At 37.9% G+C, this 12270-nt stretch overlaps 2 protein-coding genes across 3 annotated transcripts; one reads left to right on the top strand and one right to left on the bottom strand.

The window, feature by feature from the left end:
• The first annotated feature begins 825 nt into the window (after positions 1-825).
• LOC118485497 (F-box protein At1g53790-like) lies at positions 826-2435 on the top strand. Of its 2 annotated transcripts, none has more exons than XM_035981648.1 (2): positions 826-1282; positions 1480-2435. In XM_035981648.1, exons 1-2 carry the CDS (start codon positions 920-922, stop codon positions 2302-2304), a joined length of 1188 nt encoding a protein of 395 aa, XP_035837541.1. In that variant the 5' UTR covers positions 826-919; the 3' UTR covers positions 2305-2435. The 2 variants fall into 2 exon arrangements, with proteins under 2 accessions (XP_035837541.1, XP_035837540.1); XM_035981647.1 differs by having other exon boundaries at positions 826-1274; positions 1472-2434.
• A 490-nt stretch (positions 2436-2925) lies between these two features.
• On the bottom strand, positions 2926-11778 carry LOC110899753 (PH, RCC1 and FYVE domains-containing protein 1). Its single transcript, XM_022146640.2, has 9 exons — positions 11295-11778; positions 9782-9868; positions 9552-9641; positions 7892-7972; positions 7563-7757; positions 4798-6957; positions 4328-4474; positions 3867-4249; positions 2926-3405 (listed from the first exon to the last, which is right to left on the bottom strand). Exons 1-9 carry the CDS (start codon positions 11346-11348, stop codon positions 3273-3275), a joined length of 3330 nt encoding a protein of 1109 aa, XP_022002332.1. The 5' UTR covers positions 11349-11778; the 3' UTR covers positions 2926-3272.
• Between the last annotated feature and the right edge of the window lie 492 nt (positions 11779-12270).

Below are 12270 nucleotides of genomic sequence, written 5' to 3'. Positions count from 1 at the left end.
GGTTTCCAATCAAGCATACCCTTATACTGTTATACAGTGGCCTATAAGCGACGTATAGAAATATTTTTCTGATGCATTTAATGCACTAAACCTCTCTATGTCCCCCATTGCTTTATACACATGTGGCGTATAGGGGGTATGTGCACCTTATTTTGGGGATGTACAAATACCATCACCCTATTTTTATTTTATATCTAAACCCAAAAACCGAATAACCCGACCCAAACTAACCCGAACATGACCAACCCGAACTTAAAATGGGTCAATTATCAGGTCACTTTTTCCTAACCAAAAACCCGAACAACTCGACCCAAAAACCAGAAACTCGAAAAATATCTTGAAGAACACCCCATATATATGAGTCTATATCCTAGTAATATAAATGTTCCCGACCGCATAACGAGGACAAGCTTTATTTATTTATTTATTTTAACGACAAATTTGGATCACTGACGGACCACTGGAGTATCATCATGCCACCAGCGGAACCACCCGATCATATCCATCTCAACTAGGCATAATGCCTATACACCAATTCAGGATGAAACCCAATAAATATGGGAAAAACCCACTTGTGGGAATCGAAACCAGGACCTTTTGGTTTCTAAACCTTATCTCACCTCTAAGATACCACTAGGCTATAAAGTCATGGGTAGTACAAGCTTTATTTTATTTCCCCATCCAACAATGTGTCCGAGTGCATCCGGAAGACCGGAACTAACCCAAACTTTTATATTGTGTATCAATGGAATCCATTGATTTACTTTGCTATTTAATAAATAAAAAACTAAGTTAACGGATTCATAGCTATATATACCAATATACCATCAAGATTCAAGATTAATCTCGTAGGTTAAGAATTATAATCAAGCAAACCCTAATCTCTGAACCACGTTTTCACTTCATCAAATCTACAATCATGGTTGAGTTGCCTTCGGAAATCATGTACGACATCTTTTCAAGAATGCCTGTGAAATCTTTGGCTCGTTTCCGCTGTGTAAGCAAGCCATGGTGCAGCTACATCAACGATCCTTACCTTGAAACCATGCATGCCAAACGAGCCGCAGTGCACGATCCCTTGCTCCTCATGCTCCATCAATTATCTTATGGCGAACGCAACTCACCATGCGCACTCAGTTTTTCAGAATGTAAAGAAGAAGCAGGCCGAGCAGGTAGTTGTACCCTAGAGGTGAGAACGAAGCCACCTGCTAGTGCTATGCCTATGGGGTTTATGTGTAACAGCTGGTATAACATATCCGCATGCAATGGTCTGCTCTACGTGCAGTGGCGAAGCTTGACAATGAAGACCGGGGGGTCGAAAACATATATACCCAAAAATTTCTATAGAACCGGGGGGTCGAAAACGTATATACCCAAAAAGTTTTATACGAAAACCATATATATAACACTGCTGAGCGAAAAGTTCGGGGGGTCGGACGCCCCTCCCGGCCCCTCTTAAGCTACGCCCTTGTCTACGTGTCACAATGGCACCCTGATCGCACCACTACTTCGGTTGTGATCCATCCTCTAAAAAGAGAATGTTATGAGCTTCCGCCCATCAGGATGCCGTCATCATTTTTCTTCGAAAGCGGGCTTGGCTTTGATGATTCCACCAACACTTTCAAGATGGTGTGCGTCACGAAGAGAGAACAAGTCATGGTGCATATACTGGGCACAGACTCGTGGCGAAAGATACCCAAAGTCCCATCGTATCCTGTATATGGTGTAGGCGTGTTCGCTAATGGATGTCTGCATTGGTTAGCATATTACAATAAAGGAAACGAACTGCCATTAATAATTGGATTTGACGTGAAAACCGAGGAATTCGGGTTGATTCAACCTCCCAGAAAAATACTGCGTCATGTCAATCATGGTTTTTGTGATCCGGACTTGGCTAACTTACATGGTCAACTTGGATTTGTGTACACCATGCGCTATAGTGTGGAGGTGTGGGTATTGAAGGAGAGAGGATGGGTGATGTATTGTGAGTTCAAGCTGAAACCACCTCTTGATGGGGGTGTCGTAAAGGTCTTAGGTTTCTGGAACAAAAGTGGTGACATATTAGTTACACATCACTTAAAAGTCAAACGGTGGTTCGTTTACAACTTAAAAAGTGACAGTTTGTATGAAGTGAGCGTCATTGGTTGCGAAAAAGGATGTGCAAAAGATTTTATAATGTATCAAAATAACTTGTTTTCGACTCGTTATTCTATCAAAAACCCAAGGAATTTTGGGTTAATCGAGTTTAACGGGTCTAAAGGATCAACAGGTTGCGGGTCAAGAGAAGAATTGGTCCAGGGGTAAAAGAGTCATTCTAAGCTGTTTTGGACATGGGAAAGGATGAAAATCTGGGTGATTTTGGCTGCAAATTTATACTGATTTGGCAAAGGGTTTCGACCAAGTAAAGAGGACCTCTCTCTATTCACCAATAACATTCGAAATTTTTCACCCTTGCCTAAGATTGAACCTAGGACCTCTCTCTTAAAGGTATATGTCACCAAATGGGCTACCCCACATTGACTTTTTGTTTATCTTTTTGTTTGGCTTATCATTATTATTATTATTATTATTATTTGTTTTTTTATTCCTATCATGACTTTCTTTTACCAAACTACTCAAAACTCTTTTTTGAGTAGCCTGAATCATGAGTCTTCAGGCCGCAAATCTAAACCGCTCTGACTTTGGGCTTTATCTAGTCACCTGACTTGTTTCCGTTTTCTTGTTTCAAGATTGGATTTAGAGTTTACAGGTGCACACCCAAACGGGATGGCGATCGAAACCAGACCCTAAACCGACCCAAATCTGATTTTGAGACCGGTTTGGGTTAAAAGCGGTCGGATCCGATCCAATCCGCCTGTTGGAAATCAAACATATGGATACAAAATTGAGCAGTGAAAAAGAAAATACATGTGATAGAATGGAAAAAAAAAAAAAAACAGTGAATATTAGATGATAGCAAACTAAAAGCAATCAGCAAGATTTTAAGATATATGACAGCTATGAATATACAGAGTAGCAGCAGCTTTCTAGAAAACCTAGGATCCATTTACATATTCATCAACTCATCAACCTTAAAAGCAGGAAACAACGGACACGATAAACGGAAGGCAGAATCATAACCGAATCTCTTGTTGTTATAGGAAACCTTGCAATGATGAGATGATGTGGCAAACCAGACAATTCAAATCAGTACAATCTTTGCTTTGTAGAAACCCGAAAGTAGAGAGTAGTATAACTGGGAAAAATTCATTTACAAATGATGTGTCTATGTGTCACTGTGCCAAGTCATCACTTGAAACGCCTACGCTTGATTTATCAACCGAACGTACGTTGTAACGTTGGTAAACTCTGGCCCGATTCTCAGACCACCACTGCTCTGCTTGTTTCTCACTAAATCTCTTTCGACTGTATTTAAATAGTTATAGATAGTTAAAAGAAATTCAATGAAGTTAAATTTCTGTGAATGTATCAGTGAAACAAGTGTTTATGTGAAACACTTTAGTGTCTTTACTTACTAAATATTTATAAATAATTACCATGTTATAATCAACCCATTAACACTAGGCCTGTACATGAACCAAACGAACACGAACAGAGGCATGTTCATGTTCGTTCATCTAACTTTAACCGAACACGAACATATAATTGAACACATTTTTTTGTTCATGTTCGTTCATTAAGAAAATGGTCATGTTCGTGTTCGTTTATGCTCGTTCGTTTAAAACCTAAACGAACAGTTCACGAGCGTAAATGAATATAAACAAATAAACTTAAACGAACATAATTTAACAAATAATAAACAGAACAAATGAGCATAATGAACAAAATATAAATGAACACAAATGAACATAATTGAGTAACCATACCTGAAGCGGACCCGCTTGAGATCTTTAATACCTCCAGGCAAAGATGTGAGCGTGATATAAACACCCGGTTCATCTTGCTCGACCCATTCATCTTCACCGTCTTTGCTTCTGCTACCATTTCTTGTAGTTGCTTCTTGTTGAACTGCTTTGTTCTGGCCCAAACTGCGGTTTCCAATGGTGCTTGATCCATTTAATGATGGGGTGTTTAAACCACTTAAATCAGCTTCCTTATATGATGTTGTTTGACTTTGAGCATTAGGCTGGTCAACAGAAGCATTTAATAAGACGTCACTGGAAGAGAGATTGGAGGCGAAAGAAGTGAAGGAAGGAGATTTGATGTCCCGTGCGGGTCCCACAGGAAGCCTTTCTGCCATGTCTTTAAGCTATGTTTGAAGTAAAGAACAAAGACATCATCAGTCAAAAAGTCAAACAACGTAACGGTTTAACATGATGCAACTTACTTGTGATGTAAGCGATTTGATCACTTCTTTTGCTGCCTTGCATTTTGAGCTTTCATCCGATGCGATTGCCATTGCCTCCTTCAGTTGTTTAGAAGTCCGTTCCAACTCGATTTCTTGAAGTTTGACTTTACTTGTAAGATTTTCAACCTGAAATGAAGACCAAAATAAATACGAGTATACAACGGCCAAGTTTGGGGACATAAAACACATTAAGTTATTAACAACAATGTTCTAATTAATAAAGAGTAAACGGCCAATTTTTTTTTGTTATTTTCGGTTTCCATTTTACATGGTTAGTCATATCATAATAATGTTAGTCTTGGCACACTATATTATTTACTTGTCACACTCATACTCATCATTAAACTGTTTATCGATAACCCGCTTAAAACCCAATAACTCGCTTATAAATCGTCAACATGTATGACTCATTCAAAAATACGGGCTGAAAAAATTGCTAAGTAACATACCTGTGCTCTTAGTGCAGTAACTTCTTGGTTGAGGCTATCATTTGTCCTTTTAGCATCATCCACCATGATCTTGGGTGATGATAGTCCAGTCAAAGTTGGTGTCGGAGTGGTGGACCGAGGTGGCGGGCTGGGCCGTCTGGAAACGGGTGATGTGGCCCGAGAAACAATTCTCGAGCCCGGGACCGAAGCCGAGAAAAACTTTTTAGAAGAACCGAAAACCGGATTAAGCGATTTGGATATACTAAGACCACCCCATTGAGAGGTTGTTCCAGGAGTAGGTGACACACGGCTGCTATTAAACTCTAGTTTCTTGTTTCTTCTAGAAGAATAATTTTCCATTGGTTTAAATGATTCCATTGAAGCTAATCTAGCAAGACGAGGGCGAGACCGTAATTCCGAAATCGAATTATCATTTTTTTCATTTTGCGACTTTTGCGATTTTTGCTCATTTAACCCTTGATTTATGCTTCCTCTCCTACTTATTGAAGACTGAGATTGCGCATCGGTTTCAATAGCTTTTTTCAATTTGTTTACACAATTGTCGCAAACACGATACGGTTTGTTTGGATTTGGTGCCATAGATGCCTTCAGTGACTTCTTGCTACTACACGAATGACAGAAAACAAGACCACAGTTGTAACAGTTATGGCGTTTTCGCTTGAAATTAAACGGTAAACGGCACCCAGAACACATAGACTGATCGATTCCCGAAACCCATTTATGAAGACATATAGCTGCGGTAAAATTAGTACCACAAGCAATGCCTTTAACTTGTTTATCTTTTAACGCTTCAACTAAAGTCGGATAACTTCTATCTTCGATATCTCCATGACCTAATCGACCATTAGCTCCTTTTCCCCAAGTGAAAACTTCTGTTCTTGAAGTTAAAACCGCAACGTGATGGGCCCCACAAGCTATTTCCTCTACGAAACTCTTTAAAAGCTTACCTTCAACGCAAAACGGGACCTTCCCGTCAGCTTTAGGGTTTCCAAGTTGACCGTAAACGGGACTTCCCATGGTATACACATGACCCAAAGTCGTAAGTGCTATAGTCATGCTATCCCCACATGCCACCTGGCAGAAATTCGGATCCACGAGTGCGGCAACACAAGTAGGTACTAATTTCGTTTCTTTATCACCGTGTCCTAATCGACCTTTATCACCGTCTCCCCACGTAAACAGTTTTCCCGAAGAACAATTACTAGAACTTGAATTACCGACCATAACTTCTACAACTGCAGCCGTATGCCAAACGCCACAAGCGGCTCGTACGGTTCGGAGTCCTTTTAGTGACTCAACTTCTTTAGGTATCGAAACGCTTTTCCGATCACCGTGACCTAAAACACCAAAAGTTCCATCACCGAAAGTAAAAAGTTGACCAGCTGATGTCACGACAGCTGTATGCCAGGGCCCACACGCAATTGAAGAAACGTGGATCCCTTCTAACGGACCGTTTACTCGCTTTGGAACCCAATGACTGACTTCATTCCCGTGTCCTAAAATACCAAAATGCCCTTCACCCCATGTGTATAGATCTCCTGATAAAGTAACGGCACATGTGTGATACTCGCCGCATGCGATAAGTTCAATGTTTGTAGCACTAAGGGAATCGATTAATTTCGGATGTAAAACGTCTGACTCGATACCATGCCCTATCCTACCACCCAATTCTTCTCCCCATGAGAATATTTCTCCTTGTTTTGTAACTAATGCAGCGTGCCTTCCACCACAAGCAACGTTTTGAACATCAAGGACTACTGCAGACTCTAAAGCTTTAGGTAACAAAGAATCGATCTTAATATCGAAACAGCTGCTTGCTTTGTGGGGTCCACCACCTAGAACTCCATCACCAGTGGATTCACCCCAAATGAAAACATCACCTAACGCATCTCCTTCATCGTGACCCGAACCTTGACTTGATGAGCTGACTGCACTTGATAAGCTTACTCTGAAGGCGTCTACACCTATTCCTCTTAAGTGGCTGTGCATGCTGTCGGACCCGCCAGATGATACTGAATGAGTCGACCCGTTGGCGGGAATAGGTGGAAAGAAACCCTTGGGAGGAAGCTTGTATAACGTCTCGTCTGGTGATGTTTTCTCTAGACCGTATTTAGGCGGGCTTCCGTATGGAGTATAAAGGCTGAGATGATCGATAGTGTCCTGTAAATGCACAGCATAATGTGAGATTTAACCGGTGTATGTCAAAATGTTTAATCTTATATGACGAGTAAAATGTCATTTTCGTCCCTGAGGTTTGGCCAATTTTGCGACTCCCGTCCAAAGGTTTGCTTTTCCACATTTGGATTCAAAAGGTTTGAAATCTTGCCATTTTCATCTGGCTCGTTAACTCCATCCATTTTTCTCCGTTAAGTCAGAGGTATTCCCATCTTTTTTGTTAACTTAAAGGGCAACTCGGTCCTTTTCAGGGGTATTTGTTCTTTTTACATAAAAAGTGAAAAAGACCGAATTGCCCTTTAAGTTAACATAAAAGACGGAAATACCCCTGACTTAACAAAGAAAAATGGATGGAGTTAACTAGCCGGATGAAAATGGCATGACTTTAAGCCTTTTGGATCCAGATGCGGAAAAACAAACTTTTGGACGAAAGTAGCAAAACTGGCCACAAACCTCAGGGATGACAATGGCATTTTACCCCTTACTTGACACACCAACTATTTACGAAAAAAAAAAACCTAAAAACTTTGGACAACCCACCCGGCCCATGCATGTTTCCACATGTAATCATACCAGATAAGATTTTATACCTTTTGTGAGCTATTGCCACTACCAAAAGGAGAATGTAAAGGAGAGCTTCTTTGTGTGTATGTTCTGGGACTATTAGCCTCAGATGGGATTTCATCACTTCTTGATTCTGTTCTCCAATTTCTCTGATGGCCACGTGATATTAGCGCTTTAAGGCCACTAAACCATACTTCAGCTTCATCTTTATCCTTACAAATCTAAGTAACCAAAATGAATGCAAGAATATGAATATGAATACGAATTCTCAAAACTTGATGCTAATTGGCAGATAAAAGCCATTAATGGTACAATAAGTAAGAAAATCAATGGCGTAATGAGCTGGAAGTCCTACCAAATCCAGAGACCTATCGTTGTATATCAGGGAAAACGACTGATACTCCTTCTCGGGTCGTGGGTACCTTTGAAAGATTGGCTACACAACAAGACGATATCATAGTAAATATTCATAACAATGAAAAAATACAACTGAATATTCTTTTAATAAAACAATCTCACAGGCTAAGCAGTTACTGCGGTAAAAAAATCGGATATTGGTCAAGGACCGATATTTGAGATATCGGTTATCGCGGTAATTTGATATCATTCTGAATTTATATATACAGCAATTTAACACTAACAATTCAGTATACTCTCCTACCATTAACAAATTAACCTTTTGCAACTTGCAAAACACTAACAATTGTAGCAGATAGTAACTTATTAAGACTTAAACACTAATAGCAACAATAAGAAGAAAGACGAACGGTAGAATAGAACTAAGATGAAAGGTACTGATATCGGGAAAATCGGTGATATTTCGGTCAAATATCGGTCAATATCGCCGATAATATCGGTACCGATATTTGACACCAATATTTTACATGGGACCGATAACCGATATACCGCTGATATATCACCGATATTAACTGCATAGCTCACAGGTAAAACATTCAGATAATAAAAATAGTATTGAGGGTCAAAGCACAGGCATGCACACGAATGTATATGTTCGCTAAAAAAGAAATGGTAATTTAAATAATTAAATTTTTGATCCTAAAAGTGTTTCTAGGAATAGAACATCAAATACTTAAAATTATTTAACATAAGTTGTAAAAATCCCTACTAGTCTCTGATTAATCGCCGATTAATCACTAATCGGAGGTTGACCGATTAATGGCCGATTAATCGCTAGGTAGTCAATGGCGGTCCTATTCTGGGCAAATTTTGGCCAGACATCAGCCAAATTTCGACCAAACCATATAAATTTCTTCCAGTTACTTAAAAAATGGGTTAAAGTGGGGTTAAAACATGTCTACTTTTAAAAACTACATATAAAAATGCGTGTGTGGATATATAACTAAAAATTCCATATAAAAAACTCAATCCATTAATCCCTATTAATCCCGATTAATCGCTAGTCGGTACCCCACCGCCCGACTAGCGCCTAGAGATTCTTACAACACTCATTACTACCGAATGGCATATCACTAGATTCGAACTTCTCTTTTTGCAATAAAAACTTGGGTCACTTAGAAACCGGTGAGTCCATATTCTAAAATCTAACCCATTCCATGTGCAACATATGAATACATATAATACTATTATACAACTAAGAGTACACGGATGGTCCCTGTGCTTAACCAAAATTGTGGATTTGGTCCATAGCTTTTCGAAAGTACATGGATGGTCCCTGTGATTTGCACTTTGTAACGCATTTAGTCCCCAGTTAACATATCTGAAGGTTTCAGCAGGTCCAAATTAGGGACTAAATGTGATACAAAGTGCAAACCACATGGACCATTTGTGTACTTTTGGAAAGCTGGGGACTAAATCCAAAATTTTGGTAAATCACAGGGACCATTCGTACTTTACAACTTGATAAAATGGCTAGAAGTCCTAATACTTCCTAACTTAATGTGAATTTTACTTTGAAGTCATTTAAGAGTCTCTGTAAACCATGTGTGAAAAGTAACTTCGATGCCTATATTTCCTTCTTGAAGTAAATGACTTACAGTTCGCTGCCCTGATACAATTCTGGTGACATGACTTAGTTTTAATTGTTTCTCTTCTTTCCCTGAAAACCATATGAGAATAGACTCATCCTGAAATAGCAGAGAAAAACAAGCATCGGTTAAGTGAATGTGGATCAAACAGATGCCTGACAAATGAAAATATAATTAAAAAAATGTTAATAATACCTACTGGAGGCACTTAATCGCAATAAGAAATAAGTCAAACTTACGTTAGCCAACCTGAAGGGACAAAACTTAGGTTTCCCCCTTCTTCCATACTTGAGAAGATAAGCTCCTTTTTTAAGAGCAGTAATGGCCTGTATATGTAAACAAACACATGAAGTCAAACAGAATTCACCACAGTTTCTACTGGAATGAGAGATTTTAAACATGCATTTGAGCATCCACCAGAAAGGATTCAAGGAAGTTCATATAAACTAAACAGAACTACAGAAGTGCCATTGCTTGTTAGTGATGCAAGGAATGAAGTTTATAACAATGGCCATTGGCCATCTCATACTTCACAAAGTATATTAATAGTAAGGTGCAGTCCGTGACTAATGAATCAGGTTATAAAACTAACATTGTACAGCAATTCATTTATGTTTCAGGTGTTATCAACAGAAACACATACTCATTTAACTTAACATAATCATTTATTCAATCTCAAATAAAGTTATGATTACATTATAAACTAACATAATCCATTTCAGGTGTTATCAACAGATACACATAATCATCTAAGTAGTTAATGCGGTAAATTATCAAATATTGGTCATGGACCGATATTTGAGATATCGGTTATCGCGGTGGGATATCGGTAATTTCAATATCATGCTAAATTTAAATATATAGCAATTTAACACAAACAATTCAGTATACTCTCCTACCATTAACAAATTAACCTTTTGCAACTTGCAAAACACTAACAATTGTAGCAAGTAGGAACGACTTAAAACACTAACATTTAACAGTAAACTAACAATTAAGACTTAAAACACTAATAGCAATTAGCAACAATAAGAAGAAAGACAAATGGTATAACTAAGAAGAAAGGTACTGATATCAGGAAAATCAGTGATATATCAGTCAAATATCGGTCCAATATCGATCAAATATCAGTCAATATCAGTACCAATATTATTGGTACTGATATTCTGACCGATATTTTGCACCGGTATCTCGGCAGGGGAACGATAACCGATATATCACTGATATATCGGTGATATACCAGGATATTAACTACATAGATAATAATTTAAACCAACATAATCATAAATTCAAGCTCAGAGAGAGTTATGATTACGCTATAACCGAACATCATCATTTGAATTAGGCTATAAACTAACATTATCCAGCAATTCATCTAACGTTTCAAGTGTTATCAACAGATAGTCAGATACACATAATCACTTAAACTAACATAACAAATTCAAGCTCAGAGAAACTTATGATTATGTTATAACCTAACATAAGCATTTAAATTAGGTTTAAAACTAACATTATCCAGCAATTCACCTAACATTTCAGGCGTTATTAACAGATTCACATAATCATAAATTCAAGCTCAGAGAAAGTTATGATTACGTTATAACCTAACATAATCATTTAAATTAGGTTATAAACTAACATTATCCAGCAATTCATCTAACATTTCAGGTATTATCAACAGATAAAACATAATCAATTAAACAACTAACACAATCATAAATTCAAGCTCAAATAAACTTATAACCGATCTACCTGTTCAATATCCCGTTCAACCTGTCCACCAGTTCTACTAACATCCGAACTCATCCTTCGTCTGCAACAACAACAATATTCAGATTCACGTACCAGTATCCACCGGTTTAACTTTAATCAACCTCATTCTCCTAACTTCATTCAACAAATCAACCGCAATCTGTAACATAACCTATGAACAACTACATTGACCTAATTGAACACCGAACGATTACGAACGAGTGAGATGCAATTGATAGTCGTGATTGACGGAATCGGAGGAGAATCGTGCTGAAATTGTATCGATTTTGAGCTGATTTGAGATGAAATTTGTGTGAAAGTTTGAGGAATTTGAAGGTTTGTTTAGTTGATTGAGAGGTCAGATCAGCGAAGAAAGAAAGACCTAATTGATCTGTTTGTTAAGCAGGTGTTGAGAGCGCAAAGAAGAAAGAGAAAGTGAGAGTCGTGGACCAGAACTAGTGTTAGAAAGGACTTAGTCGCTTTTTTTTTGTAACAATCAAGTCCACAATTCATTCCATTTTGTTTGTATCCATTGATAACGCTTGACATGATATAAAGTGAAGTATGATATATACTATATAATAATAATAATATATAACAAATTGTATGTATTATGTGACATTGATATTTTCTACTTGGGTTTGTGGGGATCGTACTTTAGAGAAGATTACGGTCTGGTTCGATTAATTTTGACGAAAGTTTTAGGCTGAAATGCTAATTATGGTTTATGAAAACTCGGACCTGGATAAGGGTTGACGTTTGACGTGTCATTATGATAAAGAAAAATTGAACAGAATGTAATTTCTTAATTAATAAGTAAAAATGTTTTTACTAAGAAGTTTGATATACCTAAGTTATTATCATATTACAATGTCGATATTTAATTTTCCGAAAATCTCTAGCTTCTCTTCGCGTATCCTTACGATCCCATAAAGTATGTGTTGCGAAAACAAGAGAAACAACAAAAAGAAAAACG

Source organism: Helianthus annuus, chromosome 13 (genome assembly GCF_002127325.2).
Source record: "Helianthus annuus cultivar XRQ/B chromosome 13, HanXRQr2.0-SUNRISE, whole genome shotgun sequence".
Classification (NCBI taxonomy): domain Eukaryota; kingdom Viridiplantae; phylum Streptophyta; class Magnoliopsida; order Asterales; family Asteraceae; genus Helianthus; species Helianthus annuus.
Note: the sequence above shows the minus strand (reverse complement) of the source record. Positions and strands in the feature narration are given on the sequence as shown.